General features: G+C 45.5%; 1 protein-coding gene across 4 annotated transcripts in view; it reads right to left on the bottom strand.

Moving 5' to 3' along the window:
* Positions 1 to 2,723: 2,723 nt before the first annotated feature.
* The window catches only part of Ppm1l (protein phosphatase, Mg2+/Mn2+ dependent 1L), a 254,782-nt gene continuing 234,880 nt past the window's right edge, over positions 2,724 to 22,625 (bottom strand). For all 4 annotated transcript variants that reach the window (XM_021158000.2, XM_029475249.1, XM_029475251.1 and 1 more), the window contains exons 3-4: positions 7,471 to 7,632; positions 2,724 to 4,066 (exon numbers count right to left, since the gene is read on the bottom strand). In XM_021158000.2, coding sequence (XP_021013659.1) covers positions 3,720 to 4,066; positions 7,471 to 7,632 — 509 coding nt within the window. In that variant the 3' untranslated portion in view covers positions 2,724 to 3,719. The remainder of the gene's footprint in view (positions 4,067 to 7,470; positions 7,633 to 22,625) is intronic.

The following is a 22,625-nucleotide window of genomic DNA, read 5'->3' as shown; positions in this document are numbered from 1 at the left end:
CAGTGCTTCTGATTTACAAACTGTTATTCCAAGGTGGTAATGAAGAGCCCACTGAAATGTCAGGAGGGTCACTCAGACATGTCTGTGATCAAGTTCATCTAGAAAACATGAAGTTCACAGACACTCTGTTAGGACTCTGTATGTGTCTTCTCCTCTCCTATTTGACATTTAGCTTGGTCATGAATTTATTTCGCATTGTGAAGTATGATTCCCCCAACTTCTCTGACAAGAAAACCATGTACCTGAAAAAATATTTTTAGCATATGTGTTCTCTTGTGATGAGGACCGCTAGATTCGTCTATTCCTGCAAGATGCACCCAACTAGCCCAAAGTCCTAAATGAGAATGATGTAACCAGAGGCAGTTCAGGGTTCATAGTTCACNCCNCCNCCCCCCCCCCCACCCTAGTATCTGACCAGCATCTTTTCCAGAGCTGAATCAGGAGTGCTGGGGTAACAGACAAAGGCTATTTTGGGCAACTATTTCAGGGAGATCTGTGTAATCCTGGGTCAAAGGAAGGAAAAAAAAAATCTCTGAAATCAGGAAGAGGAGGACCATGAGAAGAAACAAACAGGAATATCAAAGTACACCTGGCAGAGGAAAAGGTCACTCCTTTTGTGACTCTTTCATGCATTTCCAGAAGCTGCAGCCAGCAGTGTGGCCAGTTCCCTGGAGCCTCCTCAGAGGATGAAAACATCAATTCTAGCACTCCCATGCTGTCATCGGCAGCAGTGCAAAATGTCCACATCACTACTCCTGCATCACAGAAGCTGTGCTTATGTCACCAAGCCTTCTCTTGGTCATGTTTTGACATACACCAGATTCAAGAGGCCAGTCCCTTCTAGTCACAGCAAGGGGCAGAGCGTACCAGCCACCAGGATTGAGTGCACATGGCCATATGGTAGAACAGTGATCCAGAGGGGCTTGGGCAAAGCTGGTCACAGTTTAGAAATACAGGTCTTGGGAACTAGCTTTGGATTGTTCTAGGTCTGTATAATTTATTTTTATGATTAAACAACTGCAAATGCAGCGAGTTCTTTAAAATCCCTGTCCTTGCCCTCTCACCCTATCCCACCTGAGGAGGACAGATCGCCAGGGGAGCAGCAGGGCTAGGGTTCATGAGGGCCTGGGGCTGGCATCAACTTATTCCTCAAACACTGTAACATTCTCCCAAGTTTGGCACTGTGGGGACTATTGGCAATTAGAACTCAGGCTAGGTAGGGAGTCCAGGTAGCCTTGGGGACGATCCCAAAGCTTTGGCAGTGCTGTTTATGGAAGCTTCACGTGTACCCTCTCAAACCCGAGTCTCCTGCAGCTCTAGTCACCCTTCCAGAGCTGCTAGAGAAGGGGAGTGGCCAGAACACCCAGCCCACACCGAACTGTAGACTCCCCACAGCTGGACACAGGTCAGAAGGGGACAGAGAAGAGCTACTCTGGCCTTATGTGTAACTACTTATCAAAATACTACCATTTTGCCTAGAATTTCTATCTTTAAAAAAGTCTACAAGCCACGGGAAGGGGAAGAGGCAAGAAAGGAGTGAAATATATTCTTTTTTTTTCCTATTTGGTTAAATAAGTTACTTCTCCAAAGCAAAATGTACAAGATATATCTATAAACCTCAATTAGAAGGTTCTGAAACTAGGGTAGTCAGCAATGCTGGTTAAGAAACCCTGCTTGCTCAAGGAGTACCAACCGACTAACTTGGCAGCTTTCTTTTTTTCTTCACCCAAACATTTGTGTCTCAAATTTATTTATTTTTTTCCTCTTGTTATATACTTTTGTGTTAAGCAAATACAGAAAAGAGAAGTTGACTCTATAGGATGTTGAGTCTGGACCTTTAGTTAGAAGATGGGTTTTGGGCACTCTCTGGGAAGAGCATCCTAAGCCAACAAGCTCATCCCATCACTGGTTAAACCCACATCGGACTTCTCTGTTCCCCATCCACCTGACCCATAATACACACCCATCAGCGCACGTCTCTCCACAAGCCAATGCTTCTGTCTAACACGATAGAATGTATTTTGTACTAAAACATTCTGAGAAGCAGAAAAGACCCTAATTCCAATGTTGAAAACACAAGATACAAAAGTAAGCAAATTTCCTGGGAAGCCATTATTAATTCTCGGTGCAGTCAAAGGAAAGCAAGTTCCCAGAGGAATCCAGACAGTTTGCAGTCCTCGGAGACCAAGTCTTTCATTCTCCAGGCTCGGCTTCCTACAAGCTCTGCAGCTGAAGGAGAGGGCTGGGGTAGGGAGAGCTAATGAGCAGGGCTTGAGAAGTCATGCTGACACACAGCCTCTCTGAGAGAACAAAACAAGGCGGGCTCTGGTGTAGGTCTGCAATGAAAATCTTGGCTCTTTGCGGCTGGTTCAATCAGCAAACAGGACAATCGAATATGTCCTATAAATTAACTTACAAAGTACAGAGACTGGGAAAAAAAACCCACAACTTTGGTGTTAGGAAGGGAAGAGCAGGAATCTAGGCCCCCAAATAACCCTGCTGCAACCAGTGCACACCGGTCCGTCCCCAGGAGCCAGTCTGCTGTTTTCCCTCCAGGTCACAGCAGACAGTTCCTATTTGCCTGGGTATGGGCAGAGATTTGCAATTGACCATGGAAGGTCTTTCTCTTGCCAGGAAGCACGTCCCAGTAGTTTGCGCCCCATACCAACTTGTGGTGGTAGCTGGGAGCAGCACCTGTGGGTGATTCTAGGTTGCTGTTTCTCCCAACACTGTTTGAAAGGCATGAAAGCTACTAGGTAGGATGGGCTTGGGAAGGGCTGTGCAGAAACCAGCAGCTGGTGAGTGTGACTGGTGATCCCAGGACTCCTGCCTTCCTCTCCAGTGCAGACAGCGATTCTCAAAAGGTCATGGAGAACCATCCCAGCCTAATTCCTCCTTGAAGATGGAAGGGCACACTGTACTGCGATGTGCTTTCCGCCCTGCTTCCTCCCCTCTCTGGGGAGTCTTGGTGAGGGGAGACAAAAACTCACGTCTCACGGTGAGGTCAGCGGCGGCCCTCGATGCATCGATGCATCGTAAGGTGTGAACAAATGGCGAGGCTGCGCTCCATGAGGAGAGGCATAACTGCATCCCGACTCTATTGAACTAATGAAGGAAGCGATGGGAAGCAGGGAGGTCTGGTGTGCAGGAAGCTGGCTGCACTGGCTTCCCAACTCTCAGTCTCTAAGAGCAGGCAACAAATTACAAAGTGTTGCATGTCTCCTTCCAGGCTGCTGGAGTACTGAAGACCAAGACTCAGAATGGGAGAGCATTTCTGAGAAAACTGCTTCAAGGCAGAGGGCATGGCCACCTCATTGTCATGGTGATGTGTTGGCATCACCGGCTTGCCCTGCCCAGGTCCAGAGAGGATGCCAAGTCAGATCCCTGAAGGACCACAGAAGAGATCATGAAAAGTACATTATTAAGAAGGAAAACATATGGCCTGCCTTTCCTTTGCCTCATATGTGGGATCTGTGGCTACCTACGTATGTGTTTCAAACACTGATAGAAGGGCCGGGGGAACACAAACTTAGCAGCCTCTCTGCGGTGTCAGCAAGGGAACCCTCTGCTCAGTACTCCAAAGGGATTCAAGGCCATCAGGGAAGGGGGTTCTGTGTTGGGACGCATGATCCTAATTATAATGCCCACACCTTTTACTACATGAAGAGAACAGTATGTTGAGAGTCCTCTAGTTTGGGGCAGCTGAGAGCTGGCAGGGCTCAGTGCTCTTCCGTTTTGCTACTATTCCTGAACTTCACCACCATGACAGTGATGTTGTCAGGGCAGCCTCTGTAAAAGGACTGCAGGACTATGCTTTTGGCCCCAAAGTGGGGCTCATCCAAGCGCTCCTTGATGAATCGAACCGCTTCTTCATTGCTGAAAGCATCCCACAGGCCATCTGATGCCAAGATCATGAACTCCGGCTGCAGCTTGTCCAGGTCAAAGGTCAAGATGTCTGGGTCTGGGATGACCACGTTGAGATTTTTCAGTGGATAGTCTCCCAGGGATCGAGACATGGCTAGGATTCCCTGGACCCTCCAGGAGCCATTAAAGCTGATGAACCCACCTGGAAAAACAGAGGGAGCCTGTTAGCTTGTCCTGGTCTGGGTGCGTGTACCACAAGCTGGTCTGCTGCAACAGAGCTGAGCCACAAGCATCCCTCCTTCACCTTCATCACTGCCGAGGCCACCAGCATCTTGCTGTAGGGCCTGGAGTGGAATTTCATGCTCTCATCCTTGGCAGTGCTAATGCTTACAATAATATTAAGGGTAAATTATGGGTGGGGACAGAACTTTAATAACACTCTGTGGCAGCTCAGTGATTGACAGCATGTAGCTTCAGCATGGGGGTTTGAAGAGAGTGGCTCTTGCTGAAATGCAGGTGGAGAGGCAGGGAGTCAGCCCTGAAATAGTCACTTACTGGGGTCACTCTTAGATATGCTGATGTGGATCTCAAGAACTGGAATCAAGAAAAACCACACTTTAGGCATATTTAGTGACTGTGGATGAGAAATATGCCCCTCTTTGGATGCTGTATCTATTCCTAGCTGCCAAATGACTATAATATCTCTTCCACTGTATTGTGAGAGCATAAGACATTAGGCCATACACATGCCCTAGCACCGTGCCTGACAGCACATTCGCTCAGCGTTATCCATTCTTTCTTCTCCCTCCCCTTCCTCTTCCCCTCACCTTTGAGAGAAAGCCTCTTCTGGTCTAAGGTGGTCTTGAACTCACTATCTGGCTGTTGTTGGCCTTGAATTTCTGATTCCCCTGTCTCCACCTCCTGAGCATTAGGATTAAAGACATGTACCACCACCCCCTGGATCCCATTAGGCTTTCTTTAAAGGAGCCAGAACTTTGTTCATTCACATATAGATAGCTATCAAATATCCACTCTGTAGAAGGAGATTTTTCAGGCTATTTTACATAAGATCTAGACCTTTCCCCGGCAATCTGGAGGAGAGAGAAGCCACACTTATTGAAAGTCACAGGCATCAAGCTGTACACTTCTGTAACAGGTTAGTGTCTACTAACCACTGAAGTGAGGCAGGATGAAGGAATGGCTTGTAGGAGTGACAGTCATAGTGCAGTTAGCTTTAAGGGAATGGGAGGCAGAACATCGGGCAATTCCTAAGGGCCTGGACTGTATAGTCGGTCATGGTTTCAGTTCTGGCTTGTCACTCTCTGGCTGTGGACACAAGTCTCTCTAAAGTCCCAGATTACTGGCTATAGAGTGATTTTAACATTATAGTCTTCACAGAATGTATAAACTTGTATGATGTGTGTCAGGCTTAGCTCCTACACACGGTGAATGGAAGCTAACACTGATGCTGGTACTGAAAAGCAGAGACAGAAAGCCATATGTGTTGACACATATGGCTGGAACCTCCTGTCATGCTAAGTAGGAGGAAGAGAGATGTCGTGACATCTATGGTCATAATAAACACAAATAGAGATGACAAAACTCACAATTCTTCCTTAAGGCATTTAGGGCCATTAAAACAGAGCTCACAACTGGTCCAGGTACACAGAACACGAGACTGGAGAGTGCTTAGCCCTAAATGGAACATCTATATCATCTGTCTCTGCCTAAGGTTTGGAGATGACGGAGGCAGAGGAGGCATGGAACAAAAGTGTAAGAGTCAGAGGTGGCAGAGGAGCACAAGGGAAACAAACGGCAGGACAGCTGCACACATGAACTCACGAAAACCCAAGTCAGACAACATTCAAGCATGGAGGTGAGAGGCGGGTATGAAGGTCCACCCTAGCTGAGCAGTCATTGGCAACTGATAGCTGTGGAAGAAAGAGTCCATTTCTTCAAGGGTGTGGCCCTTGGTGATGAGACTCTGTTCCCAAGGGATGCTCTCACACGGGTAGTACAGGTAGTGGGGGAAGCCACAAGGTTGCGTGGGTGATGTGATGGCTAATCTTGGCTCCCAACTTGACTCTCTCTAGGACACACCCCCAAACAGCTGTGTACGTCCATGAGGGATTTTCTTGACTGGATTGTCTGAGGTGGGGAGATTCACCCTAAATCTAGGCTACACCTTCTGGCAGCAGCCCACATGCATAAAAGGACATGGAAGAGGCAAGATTTTGCTTTTTTTTGCCTCCTTGCCTTCTTCACTCTTGCTGGCAAGTTCATCTATCCAGCTGCTGAGGCATTATATCGTTGGTATTAGAACCTATTTCTTTGGGACCCAATATAGACTAAAGACCAGCTGACACATCCTGCCTTGTGCACTATTCAACTGATGGGTTCTTTGTCTTTTTTCATTGTGAGAGAGCCATGTTGGACTAGCTGGATCATGGCTTTTAAGACAGTCAAATAAATCTCATATATATTTATGATTATTTAATAGTATAAACAATAATACATATAATATACTATATATAATATAGTATACACACACACACACATATCAGTTCTGACCATTTAAGGAACTCTAACAAGTACAGGTAAGGGGTGGAGCTGGGCGAATTTGGGGGAGGAGAGTGAATATGATCAAAATACATTGTATGAAATTCTCAGAGTAAAAATATTAAAAAAAAACACCCTTGCCTACTTTATGAAAACAAAAAACAAAACAAAACAAAAAACAAAACAAAACAAAAAAAAACCAGAGCAGGTCAGATTGATCCTGGAGACAGTGTTCAAATTTTCTTCTATAAGGAAACACTGTAGAGTGGCAGCATGTCAGGTATGACAGGGAGGGGACAGCATGATTGTGAAATCTCAACGACACATGCTGGACACCACAATAGAGCTTCCAGGAGCATGTGTGTCCACAAAACTTAGCCATGTGGATCTTCAGTTCACTTGGGTGAGCTCTCACGGGGAGATGGTGTGCATATTTATAAATGAATGTCCGAGCATTCTACTCATCTTTTCTGGAGCTCACTGAAGCTGGATGGATGCTCCGCAAACACGGCTTTATTTCACCAACAGAAAACCTGAGGAAATCCTCCACTCAAATGTTTCCTTCAAAACACTCACCCTGCGTCTCAAGCAGGATAATACAACTAACTCAGCACTTTTATTCTCAGTCACTCAGCCCCCGCTGGGAAGGCTCAAATGTTCATCGGGCTCATCTCGTTTTCTCACCAGATGGAAGCTAACCTGCAATGACCAAGAGTCATCCTGCAGGTTTACACACGCACCAGGGCTCTAGGCTGCTTAGCTGCCTGGTACATGGCTCAGCTGTCAGTGAAGGGACTCCTGCCTTCCACATGTAGGGAACTCTCAGATCTAATAATCCTCTCAGGGCTTTGGTCTCGGTATCACTTTATTGATCCATGCCTGGCACTGAAGGACTTGGGAGGTGGAGGCAAGAGAATAGGGCTAGCCTGGGCTACACTATGTGATTGCTGGGTGAATTTGCTCCTGAGAGACTCTCCAAGCAAGCACCTAGCTCACCAAACAAGATGGTAGACTTCCCCCAGGGGGTTGGGGGTGTCACAAACTCACCAGCTCTCTTTATCCTCTTCCTTTCCTTCAGCTGGTAAGGCTTGTGATCGTGAGACAAGGGAATGGCATTGCCATCTTTGTCACACAAGACTCCCCGAGAGTCACCAACGTTGGCCACCGTGAGGTCTTTATCTGAGAGTAGAGCGATCAAACACGTTGTGCCTGCAAGACAGAAGAAAGAGGAAGTGTAGGTGGGGGCAGTGCACGGACGGTCCCCTGCTTCTCCAGGCCAGCAGACGCCTGTCCTTAGAGCCTCTCTTGCCAGAGGAGCTTCACTCCAGCTACTCTGGGAATAACCATGATTCACTTCAACATCACTGATCAAATCTGACAGGTCATTTTCTTAACCGTGTTACACTGTCACTGAAACAAGCTAGAGGGACAGTATCATTTTCCTAAATCACTTTGTTTCTGCTACTCTCAATTTAAAACACTACATTCAACAGGATTAGGGGAGAATCAGAATCAGCTCGAAGCCCCAGACAGCTGCTCCATGTTTTCATCTTCTTGTTGGTACCGAGTCTCTTGAGAACTCTCAGTGGCAAGCGTGAAAACATATAGGTGGGGGTAGGGCTGGCTCCCGAGGAAGAGGCAGTTGTCAACAACCATATCCTGTGGCGCTGTGACAAAACCAGTACTGTCAGGAAAGGTCGAGCCCAAATATAGAAAGTCTGAGAGCAGAGACCAGGGACTAGGAAAATGGCAGCCCGCCCCAGGTGTGCAGGGGCAGGGTACAATGGCAGAAGCAGAGACATCTACACAGAAGATGGAAGTGGGACTGAGGTGGTCCGATCACGTGCTGGCCTGAAGCCTTCATGCTTCTCCCAAAGACAAGCTTTTCCTCAGTTCCTTCTGAAGTGAATATGGATAAAGCAAAGAGAATGAAACAGTCTTCTCTCTCCCTCTGACCCCTGCCAGTCACTGTCAGTGGCCACCTGTCTGCTGAAACGCACACCTCACAACTCATTCCTCTCTTGCCTCAAATTGATAGCTCCTTTACTTGTTCAAAAGTACTCACTGGTCTTCCCTGACAGGCCCTTCCTCATTAAGAAAGTTGCACTCCATAATATAAATATAAACTGCATCTAAATAACCTTATACTCTTCATACGACAAAAAGAGGACCCCGTTTGTAAACAGAGAGAATAAATACAGGTTGATATGAGCAGGAGATCAGTTACAATAACCAGCATATTCAATTACAAGTCTGCTTGAAATGCTCTTTTTCTAAATTATGGAAAATGATTGGGGTGACTGGAGATGGCAGGAGATGTCGTGAGCAGTTGCACACTGCCTCAGTCCCTGTGGGTTCACACGAGCATAGATCATGCTGATTAGAGGACCTTGTTCTCCTGGTGCCCTCCATCTGCGCTGGCTCTTACACTCTTCTGCCTCCTCTTCCTCAGGGTTCTCTGGGTCTCGAGGGGAGGGATTCAAGGGAGGCATTCTATTTAGAGCTAGCATTCCAAGGTCTTTCCCTCTCTGCACATGGATTAGTAGGATTAATACAGTGAAAATGGCCACCCTACCAAAAGTAATCTACAGATTCAGTGAAATCCGTAATAAAATTCTAACACAATTCTTTAATAGATGCTGAAAAGAGAATTTTCATATAGAAAATCAAAAGACCCAGGATAGCTTAAACAATCCTGAATAATAAAAGAACTGAGAAAGGTATCACCATCTCCTATCTCAATTTGTACTGCAGAGCTATAATAATAAAACCAGTATGGTATTGGCACAAAATCAGACACATTGGTCAATGAATTAAACTGAAGACTCAGACAAGTCCATACATGTTGACATGACTTTTGGTAAAGAGGCCCAAAACACACACCCTGAAAAAAGAGAGCATCTTCAACAAATGGTACTGGTCAAACAGAATGGCTACATGTAAAAGAATCCAAATAGATCCTTACTTACCACGCTGCTTAAAACTCAACTCCAAATGTATCAAAGACTTCAACATAAAACTGAACCTGACTGAAGAGAAAGTGGAGCCCTGAACTGGCACAGGAAAAGATGACTTTCTGAACTTGATAATGATAGCACAGGCACTAAGAGGACCCCATAAAACTGAAAAGCGTCTGTGTGGCAAAGGCACAGTCATTCAGACAAAGCAGCAGCCTGCAGCATGGGAAAAGATTTCCACCAACTACACATTTGACAGATGGCTAGTATCCAAAATACACTCAGAACTAAAAAAAAAAAAAAAAAAAAAAAAAAAAAAAAAAAAAATCTAGATAGTAAGAAAACAAATACTTATTCTTGCTCTCTTGCTCCTCTCTTGCTCTCTTGCTCCTCTCTTGCTCTCTTGTTCCTCTCTTGCTCTCTTGCTTTGTCTTGCTCTTGCCTTACCCCCTTTCCCTATTCCCTTCCCCCTCTCGCTCCACGTGCTCATGGCCGGTCTCTTCTCCTCTACTCCTCTATTCTCTCTCTCTGCCTTTCTCTGCTTCTATTACCCTCTTAACTCCCCTCCCCATGCCCTCAATAAACTCTAATCTATACTAGAAAATAGAAAAATAGTTTTAAAATGGGGTACATAGTTTATCGTTGAAGACAGGAACACAAACAGGGTAGGATGCAGGAGCTGATGCAGAGGCCATGGAGGGTGCTGCTTACTGGCTTGTTCCTCATGACTTGCTCAGCCTACTTTCTTATAGAACCCAGGACAAGCAGTCCAGGGAAGGCACTACTCACAATGAACTGGGCACTCTGTGATCAGTAATTAAGAAAATACCCTACAAGACTGTCTACAGCCCAATCTTATGGAGGCATTTTCTCCATTGGGTTTTCCTTCTCTCAAATGACTTTAGGTTGTGTCAAGGTGACGCAAAAACCAGCACAACATCCTTAGTCACCAGGGACATGCAAATAAAAAACCACTTTGAGATTCCATCTTACACCTGGCAGAATGGCCAAGGTCAATAAAACAAATGGCAGCTCATGCTGACCAGGGTGTTGAGTAAAGGGGACATTCACCCATTGCTGGTGGGAGTGTGAATGTGTGAAGCCACTGTGGGAAACAGTGTGCTGGTTCCTGAGGAGGTGGGAATTGACTTACTTCAAGATCTAGCTATACCACTCATGGGCATGTACCCAAAGGATGCTTCTATCCTGCTACAGAGACGCTTGCTCAGCCATGTTCACTACTGCTCTATTCATAACAGCCAGGCATGGGAAACCACGTCCCATCCTGTCCTTCAACAGATGTGCGGATAAAGAAAAGGTGGTACATTTACACAATGGACTATTACTCAGCCATTAAAAAACAAAATAATAAAACCCACAGGTAAATGGATAGGACTAGGAAAAAAAAATCATCCTGAGTGAGGTAGCCCAGGCACAGAAAGACAGATATGGTATATATTCACCTATAAGTGGATATTAGCTGATAAGTCTATGATGACCAAGCTACAGTCAGCGGAACTACAGAGGTTAGGAATACAGTAAGGGACTAGAGGAACAGATAGATCTCCCTAGGAAAGGGGAAGAAAACAGATATTTATGGATGGATGCAGGGGACTAGAACAGGAGGAGCAAGTAGAGAGTGAGAGGGAAGAGGGGGATGAAAGAAGGAATATGGGAGAGGTAGTAAACTTAAGGGCCATTTGAGGGGGTAGTATGGAAACTTAGTACAGTACACACTTGCTAAAATATGTGCATACATGAAGACGATCTAAGTGAAATCACTAAAACATCTTTAACATCCTATAAAGACAACTCAACTACTCAGAAATCATTACCCTTGAGTCGTTGTATTAGTTGAATTTGATCTGTGACTATTTTACTTTGTTCTAAGTTTAGCTTGGCTAAACTTGACCGATACAATCAGAGCATACATCGTTTATCTGGCACAGTGGGGTTTGAAAGGTAAGACAGAAGAGCTGCTTTACTGGGTGTTACATGGCATGTGGGTGCATGCAGGAGAACCAACAGAACTCTCCTGACCTTCCCTTCTCCGAGCTTTCAGGGCAAGGATATCCCACCAATGGTTCCTACACCATTTAAGCCTATGCCATTGGTCAGCATTCGGGTTCATCCCAGCTTCTTAGCTGGTATTCCCTTCTGCCTGTGTTTACAGGGATCCAAGGGAAGGGTCTCCTGTATGGGGGTGAGGGGTGGTGCCTGGCTGGGGTCTGGGCCTTTCCCCAACTCCACTGCAATCAGATCATCTGTCTGTTGGCTTATTGAGCTGCCAGGTAAGGAAGAGAAAGAGTCAGTGCTGCAGCTACAAAGCAACCTGAGCTTTCTATCCTAGCTGTGATTAAGAACCACTGCAGGGCTTTCGGTATCATAGTTTCACAATGAGGACAGATCGAGCTAAAGAGAATCAGAATTAATACAGTAACCATAGGGACAGAGGATGGCACATGAATTTTAAACCACATTGTGTAGGCCCATCAGGGAGGGAGTAAGAAGAGGGGGGTGGTTTAGAATAATGTCTCTATCTCTGGGCAGAAAACTGTCTGCTTCCTGGAACTCAGGGATGTTTACTGTGAGTTTATGAGAAAGGCTTTTGCTCTCATGGACAGATGCAGAGCAGAAAAGAACCATTTCTTTGGCCCAGTATTATCCGGTGAGTTTCACTGAACAGGGGCAGCTGGCTTGGGATGGAGGGGACAATCTCAGCATCTAAGAGTGGAAAGCTCATTGTCTTAGTTAGGGTTTCTATTCCTGCACAAACATCATGACCAAGAAGCAAGTTGGGGGAGGAAAGGGTTTATTCAGCTTGCACTTTCCACATTGCTCTTGATCACCAAAGGATGTCAGGACTGGAACTCAAGCAGGTCAGGAAGCAGGAGCTGATGCAGAGGCCATGGAGGGATGTTACTGGCTTGCTTTTTCTGGCTTGCTCAGCCTTCTCTCTTACAGAACCTAAGACTACCAGCCCAGGGATGGCACTACCCACAATGGGTCCTCTCCCCTTGATCACTAGTTGAGAAAAATGCCTTACAGCTGGATCTCATGGAGGCACTTTCCCAACTGAAGCGCCTTTCTCTGTGATAACTCCAGCCTGTGTCAAGTTGACACACAAAACCAGCCAGTACACTCATGGTCCCTGTCACTTCTGCCAGTGGCAGATCTCACATAATCGGGCTCCATCCCAACTGTCCAATATCATGGACACGGCTGAGCCTGTCTGCCCCAGCATATTTTTGTTCTGTGTGACAATAAATTTCTTTTCTGTTGGAGTCCTTTGAGTCAGGTTTCACATCTACCTCAAGACACAGGGTTCAGTATCATACTGCCTACATTAGCAAGAGACTCTTAGGTTAGGCCAAATGGTGGTATGCAGGTGGTAAAAACAGAGTTACAGGTGTGTGTGTGTGTATGTATGTGTGTATATATATATATATATATATATATATATATATTGCTATATAGGAACATGTTTGGGGTCCTCTCTACAGAAAAACAACAAAACAACATGCCCACTTCCTACACTGGGGCTGTATGGGTTTGGAGAAATAATCTATGTGGAACCAATGCAGAATGACCAGAAAGAAGCCAGGACACTGGGGCACAAACAATGCACTGTTTGGGCTTTGCAGTCTTAGCCCGATGTTACAAAGCTGTTTATAGTATAATATTACTCAACAGCACAGACTACTCTGTTGCCAAGAATCTCCAGAAAAGCACCTCCCGGGAGGAAACCCTTGCAGTCTCACTCTCTTCGGTGGGTGTGCTGGAGAAAAATAACCTTGATATGTTGGTTAGTAGTTGTGAGATAAATTGATTTATTCCATGTTAATGATATTCATGAAACTACATTATTCCTTAATTTCGAACCTCAGTATGTTTTCACACTAATGATCTAATTTTCATGAGGTTCTATTAATTAATAGGGATGAGATCTTGGAAACTTAACATAATTAATAACTTCATGTTACAGATTAAAAAAAAACAATCTGAACAAGGGTATACGTGCAATTTCTGCACTTTGGAGGTAAGGAGGGATGAATGGAATTCAAGGATAATCAACAATCTAAAAGTGAGTTTGGAAGTAACCTGGGCTACTGGAGGCCCTGTGTTAAAGAACAATAACAACAACAAAAATATAAACAAACATCTGGAAAAGTGAGTTTGCACAATCTGGACTCCAAAGTCTAGACTGAGTGAAGCCCTCTGACCTTTGTATCTGAGAAATGGCACTACAGACCACTCATAATTTGAGTGGAAGCCTAGGCATCTGACTTGGATTTTCTCTGTTCCTCTGTTGAGCCATCTAGTACATCAGTGAGTGCTCTGGCCTCTACAGCACATGCTGTTCTCTCCCTTTCACAGTGCTGACGCCAGTGCGGGCCACTGTCATTTCAGCCATCAGGTGCCATCAGGGCGCCATGTGAGAAGCAATAGCGGCAGATCCTGTGTGATCTGGCCCTGGTCCAATACTCTCTAATCACTGTCTCCCTTGTTCCGGCTCCTTTTGTTACTCACAGATGCCCAGCCTTTTGTCATTCAGGCTTTGTGCACACTGTTCCCTTTGCTGTTTGCCCTAACACATCTGTTCTTGTCTGAGCTCCAGAAGGAGGTTTTCAGAGAGCCCTTTTCTGATGTTTTATCTCCTCTGTATTTCTTTAATGCCTTCCAACACAGCATTATATAGATATCTTGCTTACATATTTAAAGCATTGAATATCAATCTTGCCCTACAGAATATATATCCTTCCTAAGGATAGGGGATATTGCTTGTCTCCTTAATCTAATTCTACCTAGACTATGGGCACTCAATAATTGCTCAATAAATGGATTAGAAGACTGAATAAACGCTCACCTAACATTAAACTTGCAACCTGGCAGTTGTTCTGACAGGCCTGTCCAGTTCAGTACCACGATGCACACAGTCTTCTAGACACTATCATTCAAGGAACCACTCTTAGGCTTTGTTGCTGCTGCTTTGTTTTTATCCATTGCTCAAAACATGATACCTACCCTGTGCAGGTGCAGCCCGTGGTCCCACACACACTTCAGATGGACGGAGAGAATGTTCAACCCACATGAGTCCCCCATTGTTTCCTCTGGCCTGGGGTCCTGGTCTAGTGCAAAGGAATGTGGGTGGGACTCTTTTTTTTTTTTCCAGACAGGGTTTCTCTGTATAGCTTTGGCTGTCCTGGAACTCACTCTGTAGACCAGGCTGGCCTCGAACTCAGAAATCCACCTGCCTCTGCCTCCCGAGTGCTGGGATTAAAGGCGTGCGCCACCACGCCCGGCTTTTTTTTTTTTTTTAAACTAGGCATAAAAACTTTTAATTTTTATTTATGTACATATGAATATTCTTTGTGTATATATGGTACATGCCAAAGGACAGCTTCAGATCCCATTAAGGATGGTTGTGAGCCACCACGTGGGTGCTGGGAGTTGAACTCAGGACCTCTGGAAGAGCATCCGATGCTCTTAACCGCTGAGCCATCTCTCCAGCCCGTGGGTGGGACTCTTATTCTTACCGAAGGGTGGTGTTATAGAACTGTAAAGGTTCATTACAGTGGCTGTTATAGGAACCATCTGGATCTACTTCCAAAGCACAACAAAACAGGCCTGCTTTGTGTTGGCCTAATTACTTGGTTTTCCTGTAGGAAAACACCAATAGTTCAAACTACCCATTGGCCTATTCCTCCAGACTCACATTCTCTGCTGAATTAACTCCTGATAATGTAAAGGGCTACACGGCGAGCTTTCGCACGTATGGATAAATGCTTCAGTTGGATGGCATTAGGCGCTTACTTTATTCGAGAGTTGTGTTTCAGACTGCACATCTCAACGATGTTTAAGCTCCTGACTATATGTGCACTTTAGTTAACATTTCTAAGTAAAATTCCTCACAACTCCTTACTTATTGTAAACCTCATCAGGCAGCACACGAGCACTCCTCAGCTGGTTTTCATGCAGGGCAGTGAGGGTTCGCTCGTTCCTTTACGCGGGATGAAGGAGGAGAGGGAGCAAAGAGCCATGTCCATCCTCACATGGTTCATCTGATGAAATGATTACGTGCTCAATGCTAAACAGCCAAACCCCAGCAATCCCGAACTGCTAGTCCACTCCTAACAACGTCCTACCCTATTGCTTCCATACTACCACCCTACGTATTTTTATAACAACTGGAATGCAAAAGGAAAGAGAAAAGTGGCTTAGGTGAGTTGACATCAGCACCTGTCTGTCTGACACTCTGCAAGCTCTGGTGCTTCAGGGACACAGGTCAGGCATAACAGAAAGACTTTGCTCCTCTCGGAGCAGCTTTAACAACTACTTCTAGTAGTAGCGTGCTTTCTAAAATCCTTTCCTCCTCTGAGAAAGAGGGAACTTGGCAGCCAGCTCTGAAAGGAAGCCCGGGCCCCATGTCAAGCTGGAGAAGGGGGCAGTCCTGGACAGTGGAAGGAAGCACAGGCCGTGCAGGGATGCAGGCTCTTGGAGGCTTTTCAGCTTCTTCCAAAGAAGTCATTTTTATATAAGTTTTCCTGATTTTTTTGAACTAGGTAACTTTTGTTTTAACATATACTGTAAGACACAAGTGGAAAGGGTCAGATTTGTCTAGGAGTGCAGGCCATCCGGCTCTTAGCTTTCTGTAAAGAATCTCTTGGACACACCGTTGCATCACAATAGAGATGGCAAGGAGACTTCACACCCCTGGCTTGCCTGCTTGCCTAGCTCAGAAATGTCAAAATTCCTCCAGTAAGGGGGTGGGGTGAGGGTTATTCTTATTGTGTCCATCTTTGAACAGCATAAGTGATTTCAGATGTTTATTGAAGGCTCCATAGGCTTGGGCCCTGCTGTGAGGGACTTCACCAGGGATCGAGTCTGCAGCAGAGGGTAATGGTTCCAGAGAGCCAGTCGTTTGGCTTCGGGGCAACGGGTAAATGAGTCGGGGCAGATGGGTAAAGTCCCAGAGCAATAGCAATGGCGATGATGATGGATGTGCTTTCAATGTTCAAGTTCAGATTCAGACTCAGCTGTCAGTGATGATCTGCCAGCATCTCAGCGATTGACACGATAGGCAGCTGTCTCTGTGTGCCCTTACCTGTGCCTGTGTGCCTGTGTGCTCTTACCTGTGCCTGTGCGGTGCACCTACGTTTCCACAGAGGGTACACTATGCTTTGTGTGCCATCCAGGTCATTTCCCCTCACTTCCGAGAAGATCCCTGTACTAGTCGTTAGGCACACAACTATAGTTTTAAATCTAAGGTCACAAGAACCCTTACTTTATAGAAATTCACTTCACTCTAACATTTTTCCTAAGTGACTGATTCTGGATTTTTGTAGCTGTACCAGAGGTAGCAGTCTTGAAGGTTGAAGAAGGTTCAGCTTGAGACTGGGCAGATGGCTAAGAAGACCCGCTGCTCTTGAAGAGAACTAGAGTTCATCTCCCAGGACAGACAGGACAGACATCAGGTGCATGAAACCGCCTGCAACTCCAGCCCCAGGGGATCTAATGCCCTCTTCCGAGCACCCGCAAATGTGTGTATTTGTGAACATGCACACACACACACACACACACACACACAGAGAGGTATATAAGGAAAGCAGGGGAGAGACACAGAATCAGGGACACTGCACTTCAGAGATTTCAGTGATATGTTATGATAGCCACAGGGCCATTCTTTATACCCACTAGAGGAGACCCAAGACATTTCTAAGATCAAGATATACTGCTCTCTTTCCCCCTCCCCATTCTATGTATCAAATACCTCGTTTTATGCAGTAAATGTTCTCCTGAAATGTTGTGAATAAAGTATAGTTTTATATAGCATATAAAAATCTATCTGAATTCAGAGTAGTATCCTTGGAACATTGTCGAAGAATGAGGGGAACAACACCTTGGGAACTGTGAGGGGTGCTCTAGAAAATGAGGCAGAGGGCATTTTGTTCCCTGGATGGTTCTTGGACACATGTCCCATGCCTCCTGTGTGAAACATTTACATTCCACTTATAAGACATTCTTGTTGGATGCTAGATCACAGCTACAGGACACTGGGGGTGTCACCCCCTCACTCTGGGAAAGGGGGCAACTCAGTATGGCATTTACATAAAAGAATCTGAAAAACACCATATGGAAGTAAAGTTAGCCAAACACATGCTGACTCCCTTGCCGCTGGGCTCACAGGCACAGACCCATCACTAAACATTCTCGGCTACGAGGCAGACATGTTTCCAGAGCCCAGTTTGCTTTCGTGAAACATTGGCAGGTTCTGAGGGTGCGTTATTCTTCTAGGTGATCTATTGCATCCAAATGAAGCACAGACAACCATGCCCTCGCTTAAATGAACAAGATAAAGGCCTATATTCAGTCTTGGGACAGTTATATGAAATAATTATTAACTGTCTGCTTGTTTTAGGATCAGTGATCACAGAAGGAACTATGAAACACTGCCTTTAGACACAGGAAGGCCACTGTCCCAATGACTTGCTCAAATTCTGACTTTGAGTTTGTCTGCCTATCTGGATACAACCTATACATATCTTTAGTTAAGGGGAAAAATAGCTTGTGGCTTTTCTTCTTTCTCATTTATACCTCTGTTTGTTGTATAAAGGATTAAAGGGTCTCCCCTTGTGTGTAGGCATGCACAGATCCTTATCCCTCCAGTCAGTGCCTCCACAGCACAGAGCACCAGCGTGGGGCTGGAGCAATAAAAATGAAAGCGATCCAGACAGCCCTCACCTCCACGGTGCTTACGCCAATGATCAGCACAAGCCCAGACACTTAGATCCGAGGACAGGACACCGTGGCACTGCCCTAAGGGGCAGGACATAAGGGTGGAGTGACGGAGAGATGAGGACTCAGTCTGAAGGAGACGACAGGCAGGGGGGCTGCAGGAAGGTACCAGGGAAGAAGTGAGACTCCTGCTTTCTCCTGAAAACCCTATACGGTAAGGAATTTCCTCGGCTAATGTGGCTCCTGGCGTGATGAACGGGAAGAGGAAGCAGCTGTGGGCTAAGAACAGCTTTAAAGGGAGTGTTTCTTGATTTTTTTCCCCCGTTCATATAAATAATACAGCAGATTCACCGTACTTTATGTAGTCTGACCCTTGCATTTTATGTGAAGAAAATAGGCAGAGACATGAACAAGGTTTTGCAAACAGGGACTGACCTCACAGGATTGCTTATGACAGAAAAGGAATCGCTAAACAAGTAACTGTGAGACAGCAGCATGCCATACGAAGCTGCATTACAAAGACGCACACACAGCACCTATAAAGAATATGCATTGCTACTCTGTCCACAGCACTCATGACAAAACTGAAAAAAAAAATAAAAATTTTAGCATGTAATATTTTTACTGAAAAACTGCTACATATAATTATCCAAACCAAATTTACTTACATACATGAATGTGCATATAAATACAGATCAAAATGCTGAAGGATAACACTTGTTATTAAAGTTGATTTTAAACATATTAAAAGTTTTTCTGAAAATGTCCATAATTTCTACATATAACATAATGACTTGTCATCTACCCGAGCTAGTGCTTCCCTGGGTCAGGCTCCTCTGGTTGCCTGTTTTATGCTGACCTCACTTTATTAACAGCAATCCTGCAAAGCCCATACGTGTGGGGATTGTTATCCTCTCACTCCCTAGTCTGCAGACAATGAGCAGGAAGCTCACCAAGATCACATAGCTTTGGGCAGAAGAGTCAAGTTTTGGATGCTAAGTCAACCATTAATTTCCCCCCAAGAGGTGGAACCTCCCTCTAAGAGTGAGGAAAGGAAGCCATGGGCATGCAAGGCTTACGGCTTCATGGAACGACCCTTTAATAATCACACTTGCTCCCACTGTAAGGATGCAGAGCATTACTTTTGGTTGTGGTTTGGATATAAAATGGCGCTAAGGCTTTTGTGCTGAAGACTTGGTCCTCAGCGTATTAAGAAGTCACTGAAGGGTTAGCAAGGTGGTTCAGTGGGTAGAGACTTGCTGCTAAGCCCTACAACAAGGGCTCAATTCCTGGGACCCACATGGTAGGAGGAGAGAACTGATTACCATGCCGTAAGTTGTTCTCTGGCCTCTACACATATACATGGACACAGACACAGACAAATGTGACAAAACTTTTGCTGGACGTGGTAGCACATGCCTTCAGTTGCAACACTCAGGGTTAGAGGTGGCTGGATTTCTGTTGGTTTAAGACCAGCCTGGTCGATAGAGTGAGTTCCAGGGCAGCCAAGACTACATGATGAGATCCTTGGCTTACCTCAGGGGGAACAATTATTTTTAAAAGTTATCACTGAAGAATGTGGGCTCTGGTCAGATGAATCCATTGATAGCTTCATAGTTTGGCATTCTTGGGAGGTGGTAGGAACTAGAGGTAGAGCTAGCTGAGGGAACTTGGTCAGTCCTGGCCACACTCAAGTGACTGGCTCTGCTTTTCTTCCTCATCACAGGCTCAGAACCACTGAAGCCACCAGCCAAGGAGAGAACCTATGAAGTCAAAGAAGCCTTTAAGCTGTTTATCTCAGCGAGAAAACAAAATCAACCCCTTCTCCCCCAGCTAGCCTAGGACCGTGGTATTGTGGGCAGATTGTTGTAACTACATTTAATTACACGATCAAAGGGCTCTAGGAGTGGTTTGTGAAATGACAGTCCTGACTTTGTTCATCAAGTGAGGCTAGGGGCTTAGGGAGCAGGAAAGCTGCTTAAGGTCCCGCGGCCTTAACCTGTTTGGTGCAGTCCCGGGAAGTTCCCAGGACTCCAGCGCACTCCAGGCTGCTGACTGGAGTGTCTACTGAGTAAGCCTTGAAGGCTCTGCTTTCCAAGTGAGTAAGAAGGAAGGCTCAGCAGCTACAGGCCTGGGAGTTCATACCCAGCGCATGCGCTCTGTGATGGTAGCAGAGAACACTGGGTGGGAGAGTTCACACACTAGCCTTTCTGTCGGTGGTTCTTAACCTGTGCGTCCAGACCCCGTTGGGGGCTGAATGATCTCCCAGGGGTCGCCTATCAGATATCCTGCACATCAGAATATTTACATTACGATTCATAACACTACCAAATTACAGCTATGCAGCAGCAAGGAGATAATGTTACGATTGGGGGTCAGCACACCACGAGGAACTGCATTAAAAGGCCACACATTTGGAAGGTTGAGAACTGTAGCTTTTTGTGGATCCAAATCTCATGTGCACCGCTTCACTTGTGGACTACAGAGGACAGCTTTTAGACTGACGAAACAAGACTGCTTCAAAGGCACAACTTTCCATTTCTCTAAGTCTCGCTTCCTGGGTCCTGTGAAGTCCTGGATCTGGCTTACAAGCGAGAAACAAGGCTTCTTAGAGTTCCCATCCTCCTCCCCCTACCCTTATGGATCCATTCTTAACACTGAACTGGCTTCTACAAGTGATTCTCTCACTCATTACCACAGGTAAATACAGCCCTCAAGATTTTTTTATTTTATTTTATTTTATTTATTTATTTGAGATCTTGAATAAGCCAAAAGTCTTAGGGAGAGGTCTCCCACACTGAATTGGCCCAGGCCCCTCAGAGAACACAAGCATTAAGCAGCAGGGAGCTGGGGAGGGAGGGCTCTGCAGGACAGCTGTTGCCAAGTCGCTCTGGCCTTGTACAGCCTCTTCAGGAGTTATAAGCCCCAGGGCGGCATTGTTCTTGATTTTCCAGCTTTTTGTAGCTCTGGCTACAAGAAACGTCTTGCTGAGCTTATGAATGGTGTTTATACAGCCTCTGAACTCAACTCCTGGCTAGTCCGGAGGCTGAAGTCACTCATCTACTCACTGGGCAGGCATTTAACAAGCACTTTGTGCCAAGTGGTAGGTGCTCCGGGTTCAGAAACACGGGATGTGGTCCTTAGACAGTGTGCCCGTGGGGGCTGGGTAGAGGGAGCGACGGGCGAAGGGACGGAGAACAGAAAAGCAACATTTCTCTTATAGTTGAAAGTGACAAACCACGGAAGCATGGAAACCAGTCTGCAGTGGTAAGAGGAGGCTCGGGAACGTGTTTGACTGAGTACTAGGAGCTAGTCCGACAATGCTAGGGAAGAAGCCTGCGTGATACATTTGTGTGTGTGGTAGCAGTGGAAAGTCAGATCAATACTCGAATCCCCATTTTGTACACACTTGAGATAGATTTTTTTTTAATATAATAACAACGATGATCAGGACATCTGGCAGCACGAGTCCAAATACACATCAAAGCTAAACATGGAAACGTCTGACATCAAGGAATGCCAGGCCCCTAAACCGTACCGCCCTGCAAATACTAACGGAGGCCTACATAAAACCGAAGAAAACTACGTGAAAAAAGATGCAAGTCTCCACACGGACCTCGGATTGTCACAAGTCACCTGTGTCCATGTCCTGTGATTACTGACTGATCAGGAGAGATCTGCACTATGCAAGGTGCCCAGCGACAGCACCACAAGAAGAAAACTACCACGCTGGGCTTTCTTCCCATGGGTTCCAGGTCACATGCTTAATCTTTCCATGTTTTAAATCTTTCCCCCCTTCCAGTTGCTAGGGAAACAAGCTGAGCTGCGCACAGCACCACAGAGCCGTGGACCCAGCCCCGTGTGTTCAGAAGACAGAGAATCAGGAAATACATTAATTTACATCCACAATGAAGATGCTTAGCTGTAAGAGTTTACAGTCTGAGAATGCGTTTTATATTAGTCTGGGGATACCACGGTTGACTGATGCCCAGCTGGGAGCTCTGACAAAGGTCAGGTGGTGTCGTAGCAACACTTAGAATAAGAAGTTAGGCCACAAATTAGCGATAATGATCAAGCAATGTAATGAAGTTACAATTTTAATATAGATTTGCTTATTGTATGTGTGTTTGTCTATGTGTATGTCTGTGTAATCTGTGTGTGTATGGGCAGTGGCAGGGGTAAATAGAGTCCAGAGGAGGGTGCTGGACACCTTGAAATTGGATTTACAGAAGGTTGTGGGCCATTACACGGGTGCTGGGAACTGAACTTCTGTGCGAAGAGCCAGTGCTCTTCCTGCTAAGTCTCCTCTTAGTTCTGTAATGATGCTTATTTTAACTAAAAATACTGGCATGTCACTTACTGAAAGACTTATTTAGAGAAGAGAAAGCCAAGTGTTACCTGGAGATAAAAGACTATCTTTCACTAAATATATTTTTTTTAATTTATTTTTTTTATTAGGTATTTTCCTCGTTTACATTTTCAATGCTATCCCAAAAGTCCCCCATACCC

The sequence above is a fragment of the Mus caroli genome, chromosome 3, assembly GCF_900094665.2.
Source record: "Mus caroli chromosome 3, CAROLI_EIJ_v1.1, whole genome shotgun sequence".
Classification (NCBI taxonomy): domain Eukaryota; kingdom Metazoa; phylum Chordata; class Mammalia; order Rodentia; family Muridae; genus Mus; species Mus caroli.
Note: the sequence above shows the minus strand (reverse complement) of the source record. Positions and strands in the feature narration are given on the sequence as shown.